This window comes from Rhinoraja longicauda, chromosome 17 (assembly GCF_053455715.1).
Source record: "Rhinoraja longicauda isolate Sanriku21f chromosome 17, sRhiLon1.1, whole genome shotgun sequence".
Lineage (NCBI taxonomy): Eukaryota > Metazoa > Chordata > Chondrichthyes > Rajiformes > Arhynchobatidae > Rhinoraja > Rhinoraja longicauda.
In genome coordinates, this window is record NC_135969.1 from 34,217,711 (window position 1) to 34,241,193 (window position 23,483).

General features: G+C 44.9%; 1 protein-coding gene across 2 annotated transcripts in view; it reads left to right on the forward strand.

Moving 5' to 3' along the window:
• The first annotated feature begins 2,115 nt into the window (after window positions 1-2,115).
• shq1 (SHQ1, H/ACA ribonucleoprotein assembly factor) overlaps window positions 2,116-23,483 on the forward strand; it is an 85,648-nt gene continuing 64,280 nt past the window's right edge. Inside the window, exons 1-5 of one of the 2 annotated variants that reach the window (XM_078413883.1) lie at window positions 2,116-2,124; window positions 14,639-14,817; window positions 17,858-17,922; window positions 19,845-19,967; window positions 21,801-21,946. In XM_078413883.1, coding sequence (XP_078270009.1) covers window positions 14,675-14,817; window positions 17,858-17,922; window positions 19,845-19,967; window positions 21,801-21,946 — 477 coding nt within the window. In that variant the 5' untranslated portion in view covers window positions 2,116-2,124; window positions 14,639-14,674. Of the gene's footprint in view, window positions 2,125-2,630; window positions 2,718-14,638; window positions 14,818-17,857; window positions 17,923-19,844; window positions 19,968-21,800; window positions 21,947-23,483 lie in introns of those variants that run through there. The other variant, XM_078413882.1, reaches the window with a different exon arrangement.

The following is a 23,483-nucleotide window of genomic DNA, read 5'->3' on the forward strand; positions in this document are numbered from 1 at the left end:
AAGACAATAGCAACACTTATTTTACATTGGTATTTAGTAATTGTGCCGCCAGAGTTGTTTTTGTAAGTGACATGTATTTGATAATATATAAATTGGTGCAGTAAGTAATGTTTAAAATGCAATAAAAAATGTAGGGAATACAGAGGTCCATCTCCACGTTAAAAAAACCGTGAATCTTCATGGAAAAAATGTTGTATTTCAGTTGCTAAATCCCAGAAATTAACAGAGCGATCGTTGATCTTTCCTCAGCATGTACATTTGCACTTGAGTTCCTCTTGTGTAGGAAGGAACTGAAGAAGCTGGTTTACACCGAAAGTAGACACAAAATGCCGGAGTAACTCAGAAGGTCAGGCAGCATTTCTGGAGAAAAGGAATAGGTGAATGAATCACCAGTCCCGGCATACTTGACTCAGTTAGTGATGACCAGCTAGTGAATCTTGTGATTCACATGAAGCTGTCACATGGGCTTCTGATTACATTGCAAAATGAATTAATCGGTGTAAATGAGACACAAGAGACTGCAGTTGTTGGAATCTTGAGCAAAAAAAACACAAAGTGCTGGAGTAACTCAGCAGGTCAGCAATCATCAGTGGAGGGAATGGACAGATGGCGTTTCGGGCCTGGATCCTCCTTCAGACAAACTGGTGTCAAGTATCTTTAAGCAATCTGAGGATTCGGGGCAGCAGCATTGGGCGACTGGGGCAGAGTGGACGTGTCCCCTGATATTTTGGTAAAAGGAAAATTAAAATGCAGTCCCAATGTTTGGAACCTATATTTAGAGACTCATAGGAAGATAATGCTCAGAAGCAGGACCTTCAGCCCACCAAATCTACACCAGCCATCAAACATCCATTTTATAGGAATTCCACCTTATTTATTCTCCCCACATTTCCAACAACCCCCCTTCTCTCGCTTCTCAGCTTCTATTCTCGGAATGCAGAATGTAAACTGCACACGGACAGAGCCGGAGCTCAGATTGAGGCTGCAACTTCGTGAGTTGCGCCAGTGTGTCATATTTTCACTTGTATATTGTTTTGCGTTGAGTGTTGAAATGGTAATCTAATAATTTTGTTAGGTTAAACAATTTAAGTAGTATTTAAATACAATACCGAGGTACACAGGTTTCAACTTGGCCCTTTCTCAGAACACATGAGGGACTGCAGATGTTCAAATCTTGAGTGAAGCACAAAGTGCTGGAGTAACTCAGGGGTCAGGCAGCATCGGTGGAGGCGACGTTTCGGGTCGGGACTCTTCATATCATATCATATCATATACATACAGCCGGAAACAGGCCTTTTCGGCCCACCAAGTCCGTGCCGCCCAGCGATCCCCGTACATTAACACTATCCTACACCCACTAGGGACAATTTTTACATTTACCCAGCCAATTAACCTACATACCTGTACGTCTTTGGACTATAAATTGCCTTTCATTCAAATAGGATCTCTGAACTAAATAAAATCTTATTAAGATGTTCAATGCAACTTGTTGCTGTGGAAGTCAAGTCGATGGATATTTTCAATGTGAAGACTGATAGATTTTTGATTAGTAATGGTATCAGGGGTTATGGGGAGAATGGGGATGAGAGGGAAAGGTAGATCAGCCATGGTTGAATGGTGGAGTATGCTTGATGGGCCGAATGGCCTGTGGAATTCTCTGCCTCAGAAGGCAGTGGAGGCCAATTCTCTGAATGCATTCAAGAGAGAGCTAGATAGAGCTCTTAAGGATAGCGGAGTCAGGGGGTATGGGGAGAAGGCAGGAACGGGGTACTGATTGAGAATGATCAGCCATGATCACATTGAATGGCTCGAACGGCCGAATGGCCTCCTCCTGCACCTATTGTATATTCTGCTCCTAGAACGTATGAGCTTTTCTTCAGCCCTTTCTTTGAACCTTACTCTTCTGATTTCCATTGTTGACGCTCCTCCCACTTCCGTGAAGCATTTATATAAGAAGATAACTGCAGATGCAGGTACAAATCGAAGGTTTTTATTGACAAAATGCTGGAGTAACTCAGCAGGTCAGGCAGCATCTCGGGAGAGAAGGAATGGGTGACGTTTCGGGTCGAGACCCTTCTTCAGACTCATTTTACGGCTTGGCTTCGGAGATGCAAGGGCAAGGCGGTGAATAACAGTCCCTCACTTTATGCGTCTTCAAAAATGGGAGCAGAGAAAAGTGCTGCCCGCTCTGCCAGAGCCTCTGGGCGGCGCGGTCACCCTTCTGTGCAGATAGGCTACAGCTGGAGGGACCATGAGACAACCGGGCTGACCAGGTTAGGACAGCAGAGCGGGCGGCGGGAGCGGAACGTTGAGGGAGCGGAACGTTCGGAGGGACGAAGGGGGAGTGGAACGTTGAGGAGCGGAACGTTCGGAGGGACGAAGGGGGAGCGGAACGTTCGGAGGGACGAAGGGGGGGGGCGGAACGTTGAGGAACAAAACGTTTCGGAGGGACAAAGGGGGAGCGGAACGTTCGGAGGGACAAAGGGGGAGCGGAACGTTGAGGGGCGGAACGTTCGGAGGGACGAAGGGGGAGTGGAACATTGAGGAGCGGAACGTTCGGAGGGGGAGTGGAACGTTAAGGAGCGGAACGTTCGGAGGGACGAAGGGGGGAGCGGAACGTTGAGGGACGGAACGTTCGGAGGGAGGAAGGGGGAGCGGAACGTTGAGGGACGGAACGTTCGGACACCCGACCGAGGACATACACGCTGCTGCCCGCAGTAAGATTGCAAACTGGCTATTGACACTGTCGCTGTCAGCGAGCCCGGCCTTGCTGAGCACTTGGGAGAACTGTCAAATGTAGACAATTGTGCATTGTTATCCTTTTTGCTCCAGTCACCAGAATCCTGACACTTTCAAATAACTAGCAAATGTTGATTCACCAGTGCAAGGCATCAAAAATGGGTTGTGAGTTAGACGAGTGTTTGTTTCACCAACAACCGGTCCCATTGAGGACCAGTCAGGAGAAAGTGCAATGTCCACGTGCTTTCAGTTTAAACGTCGCAAAAGAATCGCGAAAGCCAAATTCTGCGAATGCTGGAAATTTTAAATTGGGTGCGAATAAAAACGTTCAGAAAATCCTGCACGTGTTCAGCAGATCAGGCAGCGCTTCTGGGAGTGAAACAGATTTAACTCTTCTAGTGGTTTTTTTTTCTCATCAGGTTTATTAGGGTGCTGTTACCAAAAAAAAAACAGGCTTCCAAGTTTCTGCATTTGTGGACACGAATTCGAGCAGATGTTTCATGTTGAAAAATGTTGTACTGCACAGTTTGCGGAAGTTGGACGCAATGTACAAGCAGTGGACTGCTTTTCTCTGGGTCCTAATAAAAAAAAAATGCAGCATGTATCTTGGCCAGCAATTGTTTACTGTTTGTGGATGATGGGGAAGTAGGAGGAGGACATTTTGTGAATAGGATACATCCTAATCATGTTATTTATTCACAAAATGCTCGAGTAACTCAGCAGGTCAGGCAGCATCTCAGGAGAGAAGGAATGGGTGACGCTTCGGGTCGAGACCCTTCTTCAGACTGATGCCAGGGGGAGGGACAAAGGAAGGATATAGGTGGAGACAGGAAGTTTCGGGTTTCGACCCGAAACGTCACCCATTCCTTCTCTCCTGAGATGCTGCCTGACCTGCTGAGTTACTCCAGCATTTTGTGAATAAATACCTTCGATTTGTACCAGCATCTGCAGTTATTTTCTTACACTTCCTAATCATGTTACCTCTTTACCACCTCTGTTCCAAGGATGACAGACCTTGCCTCTCCTGTGAAAGGGGTAAATTTTTGATGTCCTCAATTCATCTGGTACCTCACCTGTATCCATCGCAGATTTAGACACGAAAAGCTGGAGTAACTCAGCAGGACAGGCCGCATCTCTGGAGAGAAGAAATGGGTGACGTTTCGGGTCAAGACCCTTCTTCAGATTTGCATTGCCTTTTTAGTTTTAGAGATACAAACCTGCATGTCTTTGGAGTGGGAGGAAACCCACGTGGTCAAAGGGAGAATGTACAAACTTCATACAGACAGAACCCGTACTCAGGATCAAACCCTGGTCTCTGGCGTTGTAAGGCAGCAACTTTACCACTGCTCCCTTGACCCTGCTTGCATTTGGCCCATATTCCTCTAAGCCTTTCTTATCCATTTTTGTAACCAGAGTAACTATTTTCATTTGGTTTTCAAGAAAGTCCATTTTATGAAGAAAAGCTGGATGCAACTGGAATATATTTCAGTGATCAGTCTCTGCAGTTTTTGAGGGAACTGAGGGTTTGTAGATCTGTCTCTATATTCACAGTCTATGTCAGGTGTTTGCAGACGCCATTCCTGGAGGAAGTTTTCTTGCGCATGCGTGTTACCCGGGGGAGGTTCCGGCGGGTGGCACTCGATCGGGAACTGCGGCTTTGTCCGTAACGGTGCATCCTCGATGGCCATTAAACTAGGTTTGAAGTTAAATAACTTGTTGTTATTCCTGCAACTTCATACATGGTGTCAGATGTTTTATTCCGGAACTTTCACGGCCTGTGTTTTTGGACCGGGATTTGTTTTATTTCAAGCGAGGACAACTGACTAAGCCAGCTAGACGGCGCAGCTTGCAGCTAATCAGTCAACATGGCGGATGCATTCCGGAGGCCGGATCCACTCGTCTTCGACGGTAACATCGGCGAAAAGTGGTGGATTTTTGAAAAAGAATACGGCATTTCATCGCCGCGGCACACGCTGACAAGCCAACCCGCACTAAAGCATACATTCTCCTCAATCTAGCGGGATCGGAGGCCATTGAACGTGAGCGGTCTTTTGTGTATACGGGGGAGGTGAGGGAGGAAACATCCTCACTCCCGCTGAATCCAAAGTGGATCCTGAATGCCTTGAGGAAATTTCAATAGACAATAGGTGCAGGAGGAGGCCATTTGGCCCTTGAGCCAGTACCGCCATTCAATGTGATCATGGCTGATCATTCTCAATCAGTACCCCGTTCCTGCCTTCTCCCCATACCCCCTCACTCCGCTATCCTTAAGAGCTCTATCTAGCTCTCTCTTGAATGCATTCAGAGAATTGGCTTCCACTGCCTTCTGAGGCAGAGAATTTCGGGAGATATGCAACCCTCAGACCAAGACACAAGTTCAATACACGGAATTAAAAGGCTGGTGAGACAATTGAATCATATGTCAGTGCTTTAAGGATTGAAGCAAAAAGCTGCAAATTTGGAGATCTCAATGAGGAGCTTATTTGAGATGGACTGGTCTGTGGTATCAATAATGGCGACTTGAGAAAGATGCTATTGCTTGATAGACAATAGACAATAGGTGCAGGAGTAGGCCATTCAGCCCTTCGAGCCAGCACCGCCATTCAATGCGATCATGGCTGATCACTCTCAATCAGTACCCCATTCCTGCCTTCTCCCCATACCCCCTCACTCCGCTATCCTTAAGAGCTCTATCCAGCTCTCTCTTGAAAGCATCCAACGAACTGGCCTCCACTGCCTTCTGAGGCAGAGAATTCCACACCTTCACCACTCTGACTGAAAAAGTTCTTCCTCATCTCCGTTCTAAATGGCCTACCCCTTATTCTTAAACTGTGGCCCCTTGTTCTGGACTCCCCCAACATTGGGAACATGTTTCCTGCCTCTAATGTGTCCAATCCCCTAATTATCTTATATGTTTCAATAAGATCCCCCCTCATCCTTCTATATTCCAGTGTATACAAGCCTAATTGCTCCAGCCTTTCAACACAAATGATAGTAATTTGACATTAGTTAAGGCTGTTTCCATCTGTCAAGTTCACAAGATGACTGAAGAGCACAACAAGACGCTAGCTTCTCCACAGCACTCTGTCACAAATGTCGATGCAGTCCAGGCCGGGTTCATGAGCAAACAAAAGCCTGAGATAAAAATGAAAAACCTGTCAGAAAAAAACTGGGACACAGTATATTGCCAACTGCAATAACTGGAGGTAGTCATGCAGCTAAAAGGGACAAGTGGCCAGCTTTTGGTCAACAGCGCCATGCCTGTAAAAAAAACAAAAACGGAATCATTTTAAAAGGTGCTGCAAGTCCACACAACAAACCTGCAATAGGCAAAGACCGAGGCGGACTGTTCACCAGCTAGAACCTGACCAAGCCGACAGCAGTGAGGATGAAACAATCTCTGTCGATGGAATAACACTGCAAATGGCTGCTGATTCAACTGACGTAGATAGCCAGCAAAAAATGATGAAGCCTTGGTCACTGTGCAAGTTAAATGCATTCCAGTTGAAATGAAAGTAGACACAGGTGCCAATTGCAATGTATTGTCAAACAACACAATTGAACAACTTCAAGATGAAGAACAAATAAAGAGCATGCATTAAAGCCACAAACCTTGTTGCATATGGGGGCAGTAAAATCAAACCTGTTGCTATGGTTAAGTTGCAGTGCCACCTGGAGGGACAGCCATACACATTGGCATTTTACATTGTCAAAGAGAATGCTTTGCCACTGCTAAGGCTACGTGCACACAAGCAAATGGGGCTGGTCTCATTCAGTAAGGATGTTCACCAGTTGAGCCCCACTGAAGATTGTCTGTCTCGTCAAATTCAAACAGAATACAGCGATCAGTTCACCGATGAGCTTGGAAAGCTGCCTGTAACCTACTCCATGACACTCGACCCGTATATGAGACCCGTGGTTCGTCCTGCACATCGCATTCCTGTGGCAATGAAGGACGGAGTCAAAGCAGAACGAGACAGGATGCAGGAATTGGGTGTCATCACTCCGGTGTCTGAGCCAACCGATTGGGTGGCGTCAATGGTCGCCACCAACAAAAAGAACAAACAGCAACTCAGAATATGCATTAATCCAAGAGACCTGAACACTGCTTTGAAAAGGCCACATCACCGGATGCGTACGGTGGAAGAAGTGGCTTCACACGTGTCAAATGTTTTCTGTCTTAGATGCTAAGAGCTCCTTTTGGCAGATTTTGCTTGACCACAGATCTTCAATGCTAACCACTTTTAGCACTTCTTTTGGTCACGACAGGTTTTTAAAGATGCCATTCGGACTAACCTCTGCTAGTGAGGTGTTCCAGTGCTCCATGGAGCACATTTTTGCTGAATATCCCTGTGCGATCATGGTCGATGACATAATCATTGGAGGTAAGGAACGTGGAAGAACACAACGCTGATTCAAGAAAAGTGCTCAACCGTGCCAGAGAGATGAACGTGAGGCTCAATCCTCTCAAATACAAGTTCGGCTATGTTGGACACGTTTTCACAAGTGAAGGCCTCAAAGCCGACCCTTCCAAAACAACAGCAATCGGTGAAATGCCGGTGCCAGCAGATGTCCCCGCCCTGCAAAGATTTCCGGGAATGGTCAATTACCTTGGAAAATTCATTCCGAACTACAGTCAGCTGATGGCTCCACTGTGACAACTCACACACAAAGACACTGATTGGACTTGGCATGAGCAGCAGCAAGATGCTTTTGAGGCACTAAAGCAGCATATGTCCTGCCCACCTGTTCTGTCGTGCTATGACGTCAGCAAGCCGGTGACACCTACCTGTGATGCTTCACAGTATGGACTCGGTGCAGCATGTCTGCAGGAAGGAAAGCCCGTGGCATATGCTTCACGGATGCTAACTGACACCGAAACCAGATATGCTCAAATTGAAAAAGAGCTATTGGTGGTTGCTATTGTGAGTTCCAACTTCAATGATTACATCTATGGCAAGCCAGTGGCCGTAGAAACAGGCCACCAGCCCCTGGTCACCATACTAAAAAAGGCCACACATGCAGCATCGGCAAGACTTCAAAGGATGATGTTAAGGCTTCAAAAGTACAGCATCACCCTCATTTACAAATGTGGAAAACAAATGCACCTGGCGGACGCTCTGTCTCGAGCTCCCAGGAGTACCACAGTTCAGCATGCTGTGGAGGACAGCTTTGATGTCATGACAGTCAACTGCATATCCTCTTCTCACTTTGAGGAGTTAAAGAGACACCCAGCAGATGACACAGCCCTGCAGACACTCAGCACTAACATCCGACATGGATGGCCCAGCAAACACCGCATGCTTCCACATGCTGTTTGCCCTTATTTTTCTTTCAGAGATGAGCTAACTATTGAAGACGGGGTCAACATGAAGGGTCACAAAGCAGTAATTCCTTAATCACTACAAAAGGAGTACGTCCGCGATATACACAGAGGGCATCCTGGTGCAGAAGCTAGTATAAGGAGAGTAAGAGGCATAGTTTTCTGGCCGACAATGACAGACGATATCAACAGGAAGGTAAAGTCATGCTCTGTGTGTGACAGCACAGAGTCATACCACTCCTGCAGACAGAACCACTCTTGCTGCACCCAGTTGCCTTGGTCGACGGTGGCAACCGACATCTTTGAATGGCACAGTCAACAATACTTGGTGCTAGTGGACTCGTATTCCGGCTAGTATGAGATTGACCTGCTTTGTGACACAACTTCAGCAACAGTCATCTCAAAACTTAAGAGACACTTTTCAGTTCCTGGAGCACCCCCTCTTATCAGACAATGCCAGACAGTTCACAAGCCAGCGTTTTAAAGACTTCGCTACACAGTGGGGCTTCACCCATGTTACCAGCAGCCCAGAGTATCCCCAGTCTAATGGGTTAGCTGAAAGAGCTGTCCGCAGCACTAAACAACTCATGGAAAAGTCTCACAGAGATGGAACTGATGTTTTTCTAACCCTCCTCAATCTCAGAAATGTGCCACGTGACACCAGGCTTGGATCTCCAGCACAAAGACTAATGTCAAGGCAGACACGTACTAACTCTCCCAGTCTCAAAGAAGCTGCTTGAACCACATGTGCGTAAGATTCAGGGGATACAAGCCCAGCTTCTAAATAAAAGACTGTCACAGAAAGTGTGCTATGACCTGTCAAGCAGTCCACGTCAGCCTTTGATGGAAGGGCAGGTTGTCAGGTTACAGACCCCACAAGGTTACAACCAGACGGGCAGGGTAAAGGAAATGTGCCAGGAGCCCAGGACTTACCTTATTCACTCAGAAGGAAAGCTGTGCAGGAGGAATCGCAGACATATTTTGCCTGTAGTGTGACACCGATCACCAGGATACTGTGCTTGGGTCAAAAGACTACGACGCTCTCACAAGAGATGGACAAGAAATAACGGACACTGAGCAGGTTCAGGTGCCTGTGCCTGTGGCTAAGCTGCCTCTGAACACCACTGAGAGTCTGTACCAAACACGCTCAGGTCGTGTCAGCAAGCCAAATCCCAAATACAGGGACTGAATTCACTTCTTCACTATGTTGGTCACTTGTTTACAATGCTGTGACATTAAGTTTGTGTTACAGTGTGTATACTTGTTTGGCTATAGTGTTTAGTACTTAGTATGTAGTATTTCTAACCTCGTATGTTTTTTTATTTAGCAGTAACTGAATATATCTGTTAGATATTTTGTCTTTATATGGAGCATAGCGGGACTTTCATATGGTGAAAGACTGGAGCGACTAGGCTTGTATACACTGGAATTTAGAAGGATGAGAGGAGATCTTATCGAAACATATAAGATTATTAAGGGGTTGGACACGCTGGAGGCAGGAAACATATTCCCAATTTATTCACAAAATGCTGGAGTAACTCAGCAGGTCAGGCAGCATCTCGGGAGAGAAGGAATGGGTGACGTTTCGGGTCGAGACGCTGAGATGCTCCCGAGATGCTGCCTGACCTGCTGAGTTACTCCAGCATTTTGTGAATAAATCGATTTGTACCAGCATCTGCAGTTATTTTCGTATACTAACGTATTCCCAATGTTGGGGGAGTCCAGAACCAGGGGCCACAGTTTAAGAATAAGGGGTAGGCCATTTAGAACGGAGATGAGGAAAAACTTTTTCAGTCAGAGAGTTGTAAATCTGTGGAATTCTCTGCCTCAGAAGGCAGTGGAGGCCAATTCTCTGAATACATTCAAGAGAGAGCTTGATAGAGCTCTTAAGGATAGTGGAGTCAGGGGGTATGGGGAGAAGGCAGGAACGGGGTACTGATTGAGAATGATCAGCCATGATCACATTGAATGGTGGTGCTGGCTCGAAGGGCCGAATGGCCTCATCCTGCACCTATTGTCTATTGAGCTAAGGAAAGGGGATGTAGATGAGTCACTGTATTCACATCTATGTCGGGTGTTTGCAGACGCCGTTCCTGGGGGAAGTTATCTTGTGCATGCGTGTTACCCGGGGGAGGTTCCGGCGGGTGGCACTCGTTCGGGAACTGCGGCTTTGTCTGTAAAGTTCATCCTCGAAGGTCATTAAACTTGGTTTGCAGTTAAACAACGTTGTTATTCCTTCAACTTCACACTTGTTTGTGCCTTTGTAGCTCTGCTAGTTAAATAAAACCAGCCAATAAAACTGAAATATTTCAGGGAGGTACATGGTACAACAGTAGAGCTACTACCTTACAGCGCCAGCTTGGTATAAATGTAAATTGTCCCTAGTGTGTGCAGGACAGTGTTAATGTGCGGGGATCGCTGGTCGGCGCGGACCCGATGGGCCGAAGAGCCTGTTTCAATGCCGATCTCTAAACTAAACTAAATTTGAGCCTCTTCACCAGCTCCCCACAGGCTCTGTAGCCTGGCAAGGGTGGTTAGAATCACTAGACGTAGATAGCCAGCAATTAATCACGATGAGTGTAATTAGTTTTGTGTCCACTCACTCCTCTCTTAATTGCTGCCCTTGGGCAGTTTTTCATTTAGATGGAAATCAGGTTGAATCTCCGGAGGAGTGAGATGGTACCTGCTGTCATTGTGGATAAAGTGCTTTGAAGCAAGGTTCAGAAGGAAGGTGCCTGGCTTGAGACAAATTCTGCGCAGCAACTGTGCAATGAATGAGGGAAAGCAGCCCTGTTATTGCGAGGTTGCAACTGCTTGACCGGTAGACACAAAATGCTGGAGTAACTCAGCGGGACAGGCAGCATCTCTTGAGAGAAGGAATAGGTGACGTTTCGGGTTGAGACCCTTCTTTATTGCCCTTCTCTCACCCACCTCATGCCATTTTCCTCTTAAAGACCCATCTTCACTGTTACATTTCAAAGTTAAACTTAATATAATTTCTAATGGGATTATTTTTGCTTAAACTGAACTCGTTCACCTTCTGGGATTGACCATGGCAAGGTGCTGGAATGAAGGTGCTGATAATTTGCTCCAAAGATTATCAGCAATTGTCCTTCTACTTAGACGTTTATCCTGTCAAAAAGGATGAGCCCCAAACTCTTCCAACCCAGGCAGAAATGCGCTCAAATTCTGGGTGTTAAAGCATGTTTTCAATGGGCTGAAGTAAAGGCAGCGCGGTAGAGTTGCTGCTTTACAGCGCCAGCGGCCCGAGTTCGATCCTGACTACGGGTGCTGTCTGCACGGAGTTTGCACGCTTTTCCTGTGACTGCATGGAATTTCCCAGGATGCTCCGGTTTCCTCCCACATTCCAAAGACGCGCAGGTTTGTAGGTTTAACAGGCTTCAGTAAAGATTGTGAAATGTCCCGATTTTGTAGGATTGTTGTTAGTGTGTGCGGTTCAGTGGTTGGCGCGGACTCTGGGCCGAAGGGCCTGTTTCCGCGCAGTATCCCCAAACTAAACTAAGTATGCTGTTAGATGTATAATACCTGGTGAGTGGTGTTGCCTGGGGACAAACAGAACACATCACTGTGATTTGTTTACTGGGTGTGATAAAATTCACTCCTTAAAGTTAGCATCCTGCCAGCTTTCACGTAACCTGAAGCCTTTTGTCAGGCAGTGTGGTTTTGGTTATAACATGGCGCACTGAAAAAATAACACTTGCTTGTTGTGAAGATCTGAGTGGCAGATTACCTATCTTTTTGTAACGTCGTCTCTTCAGAACCGAGATCAGATATCATTCTTTGATGGATCTTCTATTGATACTGAGCCTGGGTCAGCACCTGTCCTGGAAAATTTATGCCTTGCCTTCGATTCATCAGCTGTTTTGTTCCACATCAGTGAAATATCCCCCCCCTCCCCATTGCCTCACCAATAATTCTCTTGGCAGATGAGGGAGCTGTCAGTCCACTATTTTTCCCCAGAGACAGCCGTTTGGACTGTATCTGACATGAAAGCTCAAGATAAAATGTCATAGACAATTGAGATTTAAACACCAATCAAAAACCTAATGGTTTTTGACATGCTTCTTGCAAGGCAATTGTGATTGATGGCTCAGCCTTTGGGAATGATAAAACACATGTGGCATCCTGCAAGGATTTAGTAACCACATCAACTCTTGAGTTGGCTGCTAATATCTAGCCACAGATTTAAAAAAATCTTTTCCAATTAAATTTTCCAGGAAAGATTGGGTTAACACGATGAGCGTTTGACAGCACTAGGCCTGTACTCGCTGGAGTTGAGAAGGATGAGGGGTGGACCTTATTGAAATGTGCCGAATAGTGAAAGGCTTGGATAGAGTGGATGTGGAGAGGATGTTTCCACTAGTGGGAAAGTCTAGGACCAGAGGCACAGAATAAAAGGACGTATCTTTAGAAAGGAAATGAGGAGGAATTTCTTCAGTCAGAAGGTGGTGAAGCTGTGGAATTCATTGCCAAGTCAATGGATATTTTCAAGAGAGTCATTGACAGATTCTTGATTAGTACAGGTGTTAGGGGTTATGGGGAGAAGGTAGGAGAATGGGGTTGAGAGGGATAGATACATCAACCATGATTGAATGGCAGAGTAGACTTGATGGGCCAAATGGCCTAATTCTGCTCCTATCACTTATGAACATGAATTAATAGAGTTGAAATCATAAGCATAAAATAAAAACTGACATGGTACTTATAATGCAGAAAGAGGTCCATGATGGTCTCAATGCTCCTTTCATCGATCTGCTCAACGCTCTTGCATCAAAGTCCGTTCACACACCCTTTTTCTCCTTTCTTCCTATGAGTTTATCCATCTCATGAAAGCATCTCTACTTAAGTCTCCACTAATCATATTTTCTTACGGAAATTCCACACACAAACCACTGTCTGGCAAAATACATTTTACCCGAATGTGATATTGTTGGTGTTAGTAACTATAATTTAATTCTGGCCCTAAGTTCTTGTCACACCCTACGTGTCGAAACATTTAGGCTTACATTTATTATTGTCACATTTAATCAGTGACCCAGTGGTAGAGTTGCTGCATTGCAGCACCAGAGACCCATGTTCCATCCGGACTATGAGTCCTGTCTGTGATGTTTGTACGTTCTCCCTGTTATTTTGTGGGTTTTCTCCAGGTGCTCCGTTTCCTTCTACATTCCAAAGATTCCAAAGTTTGGTAGGTTAATTGCCTTCTGTAAAATTGTCCCTAGTGTGTCGGGAGTGGATGAGAAAATAGAATAACATAGGACCAGTGCGCGGTCGGGCATGGACTCGGTAGGCCAAAGAGCCTGTTTGTCAGCACTCTGATGTGGTGACTATTTGCACACCTAGGGTGTGCAAGCAAATAATTTCACTGTGACTTGTCACAAGTGACAATAAAGTATTCATTCATTCCATGCTGTAAATCTAAACTATCTTGCTTCTCGCTCTTGCTTCCAACATACACCACCTCATACGTTTCTATTCTTGTATCTTGTACCTTGTGGTCATCACTTCTGAAGAGTCCACCAGAGACTAGACTGGGAGTATCCTATAACCTCTAGGGACAATTTTTTAACACTATCCTACACCCATTAGGGACAATGTTTTTTTTAACATTTACCAATCCAATTAACCAACAAACCTGTACGTCCTTGGAGTGTGGGAGGGAACCGAAGAACTTGGAGAAAACCCACGCAGATCACAGGGGGAACGTGCAAACTCCGTACACACAGCACCCGTAGTCAGGATTGAACCCGGATCTCTAGTCCTGCATTCGCTGTAAGGCAGCTTTGCCACCGTGACTGAAGTTGAATATATTTCAAACCTCTCATGAGGTCAATACCCGAAAACATTTCCAAGCTTATTATGTTCTTCGCAACTCTTGGACACTTGTGACCAACAGAACAATCAAGGAAGAACAAAGCCCTGATGCATTGCCTAAAATTGTCTTGTTAGACATGTTGCAGGCTACGTTACTGGTAAACATTAATCTATACACTGGATGGTTGCCTCTCCAGCAATTGTTCAACCAAATGAACTATGAATGAAAAAGAGATGAAAATCCCCTGAAGCAAATAGCATTGAAAATTATAGGATACTAGACCAAGTGGGCCCAAACTTCTCCTGCATTGGTGCAGCACCCTGTCCTCCCCCTCCCCTCTCTCCTCAACTCCCCTCTCCCCCCTTCCCCCCTCCCTCCCCCTCCCCTCCTTTTAAACTTAAAAATGGGAATAACTTAAAAAATATAACACCGATTTCAATAAAACTACTTGCATTATCACTAAAGTGACAATGGTGAGTAAGGTGGGCCTAAAATTGTCGCGCTATCGTGTACCATTTTGGCTGAAGTTCAGTCACAAACAAGATAACAAACGAGAGTTTTAGTATATAAATTCCTTGTTTCCTTGGCCTTTAGTAATTTTTTTCTTGGTGTTGTTTTGACATTTTCATTCTTCATTGTGCCTTGGTAGTGATAAGCGACCTGTTTCTTCATTTAAGACTTCCTTACTTTTGCAGCTGAACTCTCATTGTGATTTAATATTATGGTGTGATTTCTTGCAGATTTTGTGGTTTCTCTTGCGTTCCTTTGGATCAATCATGATCACTCCTGCCTTTGAATTAAGTCAAGATGCTAACTTCCTCACTATTGTAATCCACGTACCATATGCAAGAGTTAATGAAGTTGACTTGTACATCGATGGAGTGGACTTCAAATTTTATGCCAAGCCCTACTTCTTAAGGTAAGTATAAAAGCAGTGTGAATTAGAGTGGCTTGGTTTCATTTAGAAAATTACATTTGATCATCACAAGTGATAGGAGTCGAATTAGGCCATTTGGCCCACCAAGTCTACTCTGCCATTCAATCATGGCTGATCTATCCCCATTCACCCCATAACCTTTGACTAATCAAGAACCTATCTATCTCTGCCGTAAATATATCCACTGACTTTGCCTCCACAGCCTTCTGTAGCAAAGAATTCTACAGATTCACTACCCTGACAAAATAAATTCCTCTTCATGTACTTCCTTAAAGAATGTCCTTTAATTCTGAGGCTATGGCCTCTAGTCCTAGACTCTCCCACTAGGGGAAACATCCTCTCCACATCCACTCTTTCCAAGCCTTTCACTATTCTGTACGTTTCAATGAAGTCCCCCCCCCTCATTCTAAACTCCAGCGAATATGGGCCCAGTGCCGTCAAATGCTCATCATATGTTAACCTACTCATTCCTGGGATCATTCTTGTAAACTCCTCTGGACCTTCTCCAGAGACGGCACATCCTTCCTCAGATATTGTGCCCAAAATTATCATATCATATACATACAGCCGGAAACAGGCCCTTCCGGCCCACCAAGTCCGTGCCGCCCAGCGATCCCCGTACATTAACACTATCCTACACACTAGGGACAATTTTTACATTTACCAGCCAATTAACCTACATACCTGTACGTCTTTGGTCACAATTGCTCACAATATTCCAAATGCGGCTTGACCAGCGCCTTATAGAGACCCAGCATTACATCCCTGTTTTTGTATACAACCCCTCTCGAAATAAATGCTGGCATTGCGTTTGCTTTCTTTACTACTGATTCGACTTGCAGATGAACTTTTTGGGAATCCTGCACCAGATCTCCCGTGTCCCTTTGCTCCTCCGATTTGTGGATTCTCTCCTTATTTAGAAAATAATCTACACCTTTATCCCTACTACCAAAATGCATGACTCCACACTTTGCTACACTATATTCCATCTGCCACTTCTCTGCCCACTCTCCCAACCTATCCTGCAGAGTCGCTGCTTCCTCTACACTACCTGCCCCTCCACCTATTTTCGTATCATACGCAAACTTGGCCACAAAGCCTTCAAGCCTCTCATCCAAATCATTAATATACAATGTGAAGAGCAGTGGCCCCGGAACCAAGCCCTGTAGAACTCCACTAGTCACTGGCAGCCAACCAGAAAAAGCCCCCTTTATTGCCACCCTTTGCCTTCTGCCATTCATCCAGCCAACCTGATATCCACGCTAGTATCTGCACTTTGATAACGTAGGCTCTCATCTTCCTTCCTTATCATGAAAAGCAATAGGCCAAATCAATTCTTTGTTCTGGTTATGCCATTCTGTCGCCTGGTTACAGGGCATTGATATTGTATTTTTGGGATCTTCCCGTGCATAAGATCTGTCTGAAGAAGGGTCTCGACCCGAAACGTCACCCATTCCTTCTCTCCAGAGATGCTGCCTGACCCGCTGAGTTACTCCAGCATTTTGCGATACCTTCGATTTGTACCAGCATCTGCAGTTATTTTCCTACACAACCTGCATTTTCTGTATTGCATCAATGACTCTGCTTGGCTGTAAACTGCTTTGGGTTTACTGAGGACACTAAATGAGGCAATGTATACAATTTATTTTAAGATCATGGGTGTATCGATACTTTAGCTCCATCTTCCCACATTCTTCCCATGTCCCAAAACAATCCACATCTTGAATAAACGGTCAGCCTGAGAGAATTGCAATTGCAATTGCATCAAGTTCCCTTTGAATCCCACCATGGTAAATAGTAATTTTAAGTTCAAGGAATTATTTGGGGTAAAGAAACCTGCCAATATCTACAATGATACCCATGGCACTGTTGGATTCTAAGTAACCATGTGGTTCACTCCTCACCTTATAGACACATGTCTACCTAGCTTGGCCTGTATGGGATACCAGACTCAGAAGCACAATTGACTTTTACAGATATACCCAGTTTGGGGTCATTTAAGGAAGGACTTATTACATAAGCCAACTATTCATACATCTTCAAAGTCTTTGTTTCCCTTCCAGATCATTGTTATACATAATGAACAACAATGTAGCCAGCACTGACCCTGATGCACACCACTATGAACAGGCCTCTAGTCTGAAAAATAACCTTCCATCATCAAGCTAGTTATGTATCCATTTATGTAGAAACAAATGAACTGCAGATGCTGATTTACACAAAAGGACATAAAGTGCTGGAGTAACTCAGCAGGTTAGGCAGCATCTCTAGAGAACATGGATAGGTGAGGTATTCAGGTCGGGACCCTTCAGACTGATTGTGGTGGGAGGAGTAGGGAGGTTTAGGGGAAGAAAGCTTGAAGGGAGGAGGGGCAATACAGGTTAATTGACAGATGGTTGGATGTAGGCCAGAGATGAAAAGACAAGGTACGAGATAAGGAGAGAAGTGCGAATTATGAAGCCAGAGCAAGGAGTGTGGGTTGAATGGGAGGTGGAGGGGGAAATAGGTGCATGTAGGTTGAGCACAGGGAATAGAAGGGAGGGATAAAGGGAGGGGGCGGGCGAGAAAGGGGGGAACATGGTTTTGATTAGTTACCTAAAATACCTAAAATTGGAGAATGTTCGTACCATTGTAAGCTACCCTCTAGCCTCATCTACTGCGTCCGATGTTCCCGATGTGGCTTCCTTTACATCAGCGAGACCAAGCGTAGACTCGGCGAGCTATTGTGCTTGGTCTGCCAATGCCTACTAGATCTCCCGGTTGCCAGCCATTTTAACTCCTCTTCCCATTCTCATACTGACTTTTCTGTCCTTGGTCGCCTCCATTGCCAAAGGAAGGCCATACATAAACTGGAGGATAAGCATCTCATATTCTGTTGGTGTAGCTTGTTGCACTTGTTTCTTGTTCTTATCATTGCAGTATGTATATCACCTACTCTTTGAGTTTCATGTTGACAGGGAATTTTATTACATCCTGTGACATATGGCAATAAACTGATCTAATGTAATCTTTCTGAAAACAGGTTGACACTTCCAGGAAAGATAGTGGAGGATGGAAGAGAAGAGGCTTCATATGACGTAGATGCAGGTATTAGCAATGGCTTTAATGTTCAGTAAAATATTTAAAAATATTGCTTACAGTTCTTTTCTTGAAGGCAGGGGTTGTCCATTTCGATATGTGTTTCTGCTCCACCATTTTAAGAAGATCATAGGATTTTTTTTTACCTCAATGCCACCTGCCTTCACAAACTTAATGTTTCTCCTTCCCTCCCCACCATAGTTCCCAGATTAGTTTAACTGTCCTCCTGATTAATTTGTGATTACATGGCGGCACGGTAGCGCAGCGGTAGAGTTGCTGCTTTACAGCGAATGCAGCGCCGGAGACTCAGGTTCGATCCTGACTACGGGTGCTGCACTGTAAGGAGTTTGTACGTTCTCCAGGTGACCTGCGTGGGTTTTCTCCGAGATCTTCGGTTTCCTCCCACACTCCAAAGACGTACAGGTATGTAGGTTAATTGGCTGGGTAAATGTAAAAATTGTCCCTAGTGGGTGTAGGATAGTGTTAATGTACGGGGATCACTGGGCGGCACGGACTTGGTGGGCCGAAAAGGCCTGTTTCCGGCTGTATATATATGATATGATATGATATGATGATATGATATGCCTTGTTGTCATCTTCCCCTCCCCTTCCCCAATGATCCATTCTACATTCCCTTGATTATCGTCTGCTTTGATTTGTTGTTTTCACACTTACCCTTCCATAAATCACCCTTCCACATATCTCTGCTCTCCCTCTCCCCTGACTCTTAGTCTGAAGAAGGATATCGACCCGAAACGTCACATTCCTTCTCTCCAGAGATGCTGCCTGTCCCGCTGAGTTACTCCAGCATTTTGTGTCTGTCTTTAATCTTTCAATATCTTTTTAAAGGAAATTAGTATTTTGACACTTGGGACACTGCTTAAACATTATCCAAAGGGATGTTTATGCTCTGTTTTGTGATGTATGTTGGGGTTTTAGATGTAGATAATGGATTAGCATAGTTCCAATGCGTTAAACTGGCTTAAATCCTTAAATAAAATAAAACTACAGAAAATGAAGCAGTCTGTTCATGTTCTTGTACACACAAGGAACTGTGGATGTTGGCTTACAATTCTGGGTGCGACACTTGGGGAAAGAAGCACGCAGAAGAGTTTTCCCAGAATGATTCTCAGGATAAAGGGTTTTGATTCTTTTGCAGAACAAAATGGCTGAAAATGTTCTCATTGGAACAGAGGAGATTGTGAGAATTGTTGGTGGCATTAAAAACATAATAACTTGAGTAAAGGGGGAAATATTTCTTAATTCCATGGGGAGAAGGCAGGAGACATAGATCAGCCATGATTGAATGGCAGAGTAGACTTGATGGGCCGAATGACCTAATTCTGCACCTATCACTTATGATCTTATCACCTACCATGGGTATGATGATTTCAGTGAGCCGGTTAGAAACATAGAAACATAGAAAATAGGTGCAGGAGTAGGCCATTCGGCCCTTCGAGCCTGCACCGCCATTCAATATGATCATGGCTGATCATCCAGCTCAGTAACCTGTACCTGCCTTCTCTCCATACCCCCGGATCCCTTTAGCCACAAGGGCCACATCTAACTCCCTATTAAATATAGCCAATGAACTGCCCTCAACTACCTTCTGTGGCAGAGAATTCCACAGACTCACCACTCTCTGTGTGAAGAAATGTTTTCTCATCTCGGTCCTAAAAGACTTCCCCCTGATCCTTAAGCTATGACCCCTGGTTCTGGACTTCCCCAACATCGGGAACAATCTTCCCGCATCTAGCCTCTCCAACCCCTTAAGAATTTTATATGTTTCTATAAGAATCCCCCTCAGTCTTCTAAATTCCAGCGAGTATAAGCCTTTTCCAGCGAGTATAATATGATAGTGAGCTCATTAATTATTTGATGGTTAAAAACTATTTATTCACATTAATTAACCTGTATGATTTTGTTTACAGGAGTTTTTACCATAAAAGTTCCGAAAGAAACTGCTGAAGAATATTTTGATGGATTGGATATGCTGACCGCACTCCTGGCACCAAAGGGTTCAAGATCTGCAAAGCCACTGGTGGAAGATCTAGGTATTTTTTGGTTGCTTGAAGTTTGCCATTTTTATTCTACATTCATTTCCACATAAAAGCTATTCGAGCATACGTGATAGAAAGTCTAATAACAGTACAAACTGGTTGAGGATGATGGGTTTTGAAATCAATTTTCTGGTGCTGGGAAAATGGACTTCACTTGGGAGGTTGATTGTTTCTCTAGACCTTTATGCTGGCTGCTATGGAACTTGTCTAAATCAGTTGGTCCTTTCTACCACTAAATCAACAGGAATAATGGACCCAAGAGGTTCAACGGCAAATGGTTTGTGGTAGGTCTTTAAAGGTTCTGTGTAATTTATTGAGTTTGAATATCTATATTACTAAAACTCTCTGTCCGTGTGTTTGTGCACACCATAACTTTGGTGCTTCGCACAGCCAAAACGGTACACCGTAGCGCCACGATTTTTGCACCACCTTACTCACCATTATCCTGGGCATTTTATGTAATAACTCTCATTCAAATTGAAGCTACATTTTTAAAGCTACAGACATTTTAAAGTTTACATTTCACTTTCTAACCCATTTCCTGAAACTCCTCAGCGTCTGACGTCACAATGCTCCACGTTCCACTTCATTTGCTCCTCACTCGCGAAAACAAGATGGCCGCCGCCAGCGCCGCCGTCCGCCCGCCTGCGCTCAGTCGTTCCCTCTCCCCTCTCGCCTCTCCCCTCTCGCCTCTCCCCTCTCCCCTCTCGCCTCTCCCCTCTCCCCTCTCCCCTCTCGCCTCTCCCCTCTCCCCTCTCGCCTCTCGCCTCTCGCCTCTCGCCTCTCGCCTCTCGCCTCTCGCCTCTCGCCTCTCGCCTCTCGCCTCTCCCCTCTCGCCTCCCGGCCTTGCCCCGGCAGAGACTCGCACGTCAGCAGTCAGCGTTGAACACACGGGCACTGGTAAGTGCCTTTCGCAGCCAACGGCTCCACGGAGGGGAGTGGGCGTGGCGGCCGACAGGCTGGAGGGGAGGGTGGGGGAGGAGGGGAGAGTGGGGGTCGGGTGGGAGGTGGGGGTCGGGTGGGAGGTGGGGGTCGGGAGGGAGGTGGGGCTCAGGGGAGGGGGGAATAGGGGTGGGGAGGGGGGAATGGGGATGGAGGCAGGACTGGGGAAGTTGGGGTGGGGGCAGGGGAGAGATGTGGGGTAGGGGGGATGGAGTGGGTCAATGGGGGGGGGTCAATGGGGGGGGGGGGAGGAGGGGGGATAAGGGGGATTGAGTGTGCTACTCCAATACAGGAGAGGCTTTGAGTCCAGGGCTCACTCAGTGACGACACCCTCTCCCCTCCCCTGTTCCCCCTCCACGAGGAATGGGCCCAACGGGTCCACTTGGTCAAGTTTTAATTTAAAATTGGCCCCTGGCGATAGAAGCTAGATTAGAAATGGGAATTGTACTGTCAGCAACGTTAGTAAAACGGTATATTTAGCTCCACAGCTGCAACCTGATCCTGCTTTTCTGCTAATTCTAGCCTTGCTTCATCAAAAACATTCACCTCTGTTAGTGAAAATTTTCAGCTTCTGGAATTAATATTATATTGTAGATTTAGCCGCTTTGCATAAGCAACATTGGGCCTATATTCTAACAAGTTGCCAGGTTCAAAATTGAACGTACCATTTAATTTCAGACTTCAAGATTTATTATTTATCATGTGGTCAGAAAATTATGGATGAATATACTTCAAATGTTGTTGGAATATTTCATGCCGAGGCTCGGATTAAAATCAATGATTCTCAAGATGATGGTCGTTGAACTACCAGAGAACTTTTAAGATTCTGATACACCACGAAGTGCAGCCTGGATAAAATAGTTGTGCGATTATTTTTTTTTGCAGGACAGTCTGCCAATGCTGAAATTGGAGAGGAAGAGTTTGACTGGGAAATTGAGCAAACACCCAATGGAGAATTGGAAAAAGTATTAAATTCGGGCTATTCGTACGGTTTTGGAAATCTAAGATCAGGAGTCTTCCAAAGACTGCAGGTTAGTTTTAAATAAGAGTCGGCACAGTGGCGCAGCGGTAGAGTTGCTGTCTTACAGCGAATGCAGCGCTGGAGACTCTGGTTCGATCCTGACTACGGGTGCTGTACTGTACGGAGTTTGTACGTTCTCCCCGTAACTTGCGAGGGTTTTCTCTGAGATCTTCGGTTTCCTCCCACACTCCAAAGACGTACAGGTTTGTAGGTTAATTGACTGAGCAAAATGTTAAAAAAATTGTCCATCATGGGTGTAGGATAGTGTTAATGTGCGGGGATCGCTGGGCGGCGCGGACCCGGTGGGCCGAAGGGCCTGTTTCTGCGCTGTATCTCTAAAATCTAAAAAAAAAGTCACAGAGCCATACACCCCGGCAACAGGCCCCTTAGCCCAACTCAATCCATGCCGACCAAGGTGCCCCATCTAAGCTAGTCCCATCTGCCTGCGTTTGACCCAAATCCCTTTAACTGTTTCCTATCCATGTGCCAATGTTATGCCAGTTAACCATTGCATCTGCTAGTTGATTTGTATTCAGTGTTTTCCCTAACAAATATTTTTACAGAACTAGTCGGTGGCTTTGTCTAAGGACATTGTGTTAAGAAGAAATAATAAGTGCTTTTTATGCTTTTGATCCAGTATTATACAGTATTATCAGAATTATGAGCGCAATGCATGATAACGCAGTTCAGAAGTATTAAATTATTTAAACATTTAGATATTTGTATAAATAATTGATAAAAGGTCACCTAATTGATATCGTAAATGTATGAATATAACTAAGTATATTTATTATATAGAAATAAAATTTGTGTGGGGTAGCAAGTATTGTGCAGAAAATTTCCAGGATATATCAATGTTTTTGAAGTAATTGTAGTACTTTTCAGCAACTTTCTGTTCAATTATTTTTTTTCCCAATTAGTTTTGATGAACAATTAAATTGTATCAAGTTAACTTAATTTTGGGTGTTTAGAGGTTATCCCAAACTGATAATGCAGAACAATGTATCCCAACCGCACATTGGTCAGGTATTCAACAATTTGGAAATAATGTATTATGTTGGATGTGCATCAAGTTCAGAGTGAGATTTTGTGTTGCTAATCAATTTTAAATATCATGCCAGTTAAACTATGAAGTCGTTTTTTAAGCTGGTTTTGTTAATAAGGGAGTTTGCTATCTCTACTGAGCATGCGCAGGTCAAAGGTCGCAAGGGCTAAACATTCTCGCTGGCTGATCTGCTGTGTGTATACAGACCTGTGTTTCACCCATATTTTCTAGTTTTGCTTCGTAGAGGTAAGAAAATACTGCTTTAAAAAATATTAATTTGGTGTATTTATGGTTAATTTGTACTCCGGTAGACACAAAATGCTGGAGTAACTTACCGGGACAGGCAGCATCTCTGGAGAGAAGGAATGGCTGACGTTTCACATCGAGACCCGACAGGAAGGGTCTCGACATGAAACGTCAGCCATTCCTTCACTCCAGAGATGCTGCGTTCCCCGCTGAGTTACTCCAGCTTTTTGTGTCTATCTTCGGTGTAAACCAGCGT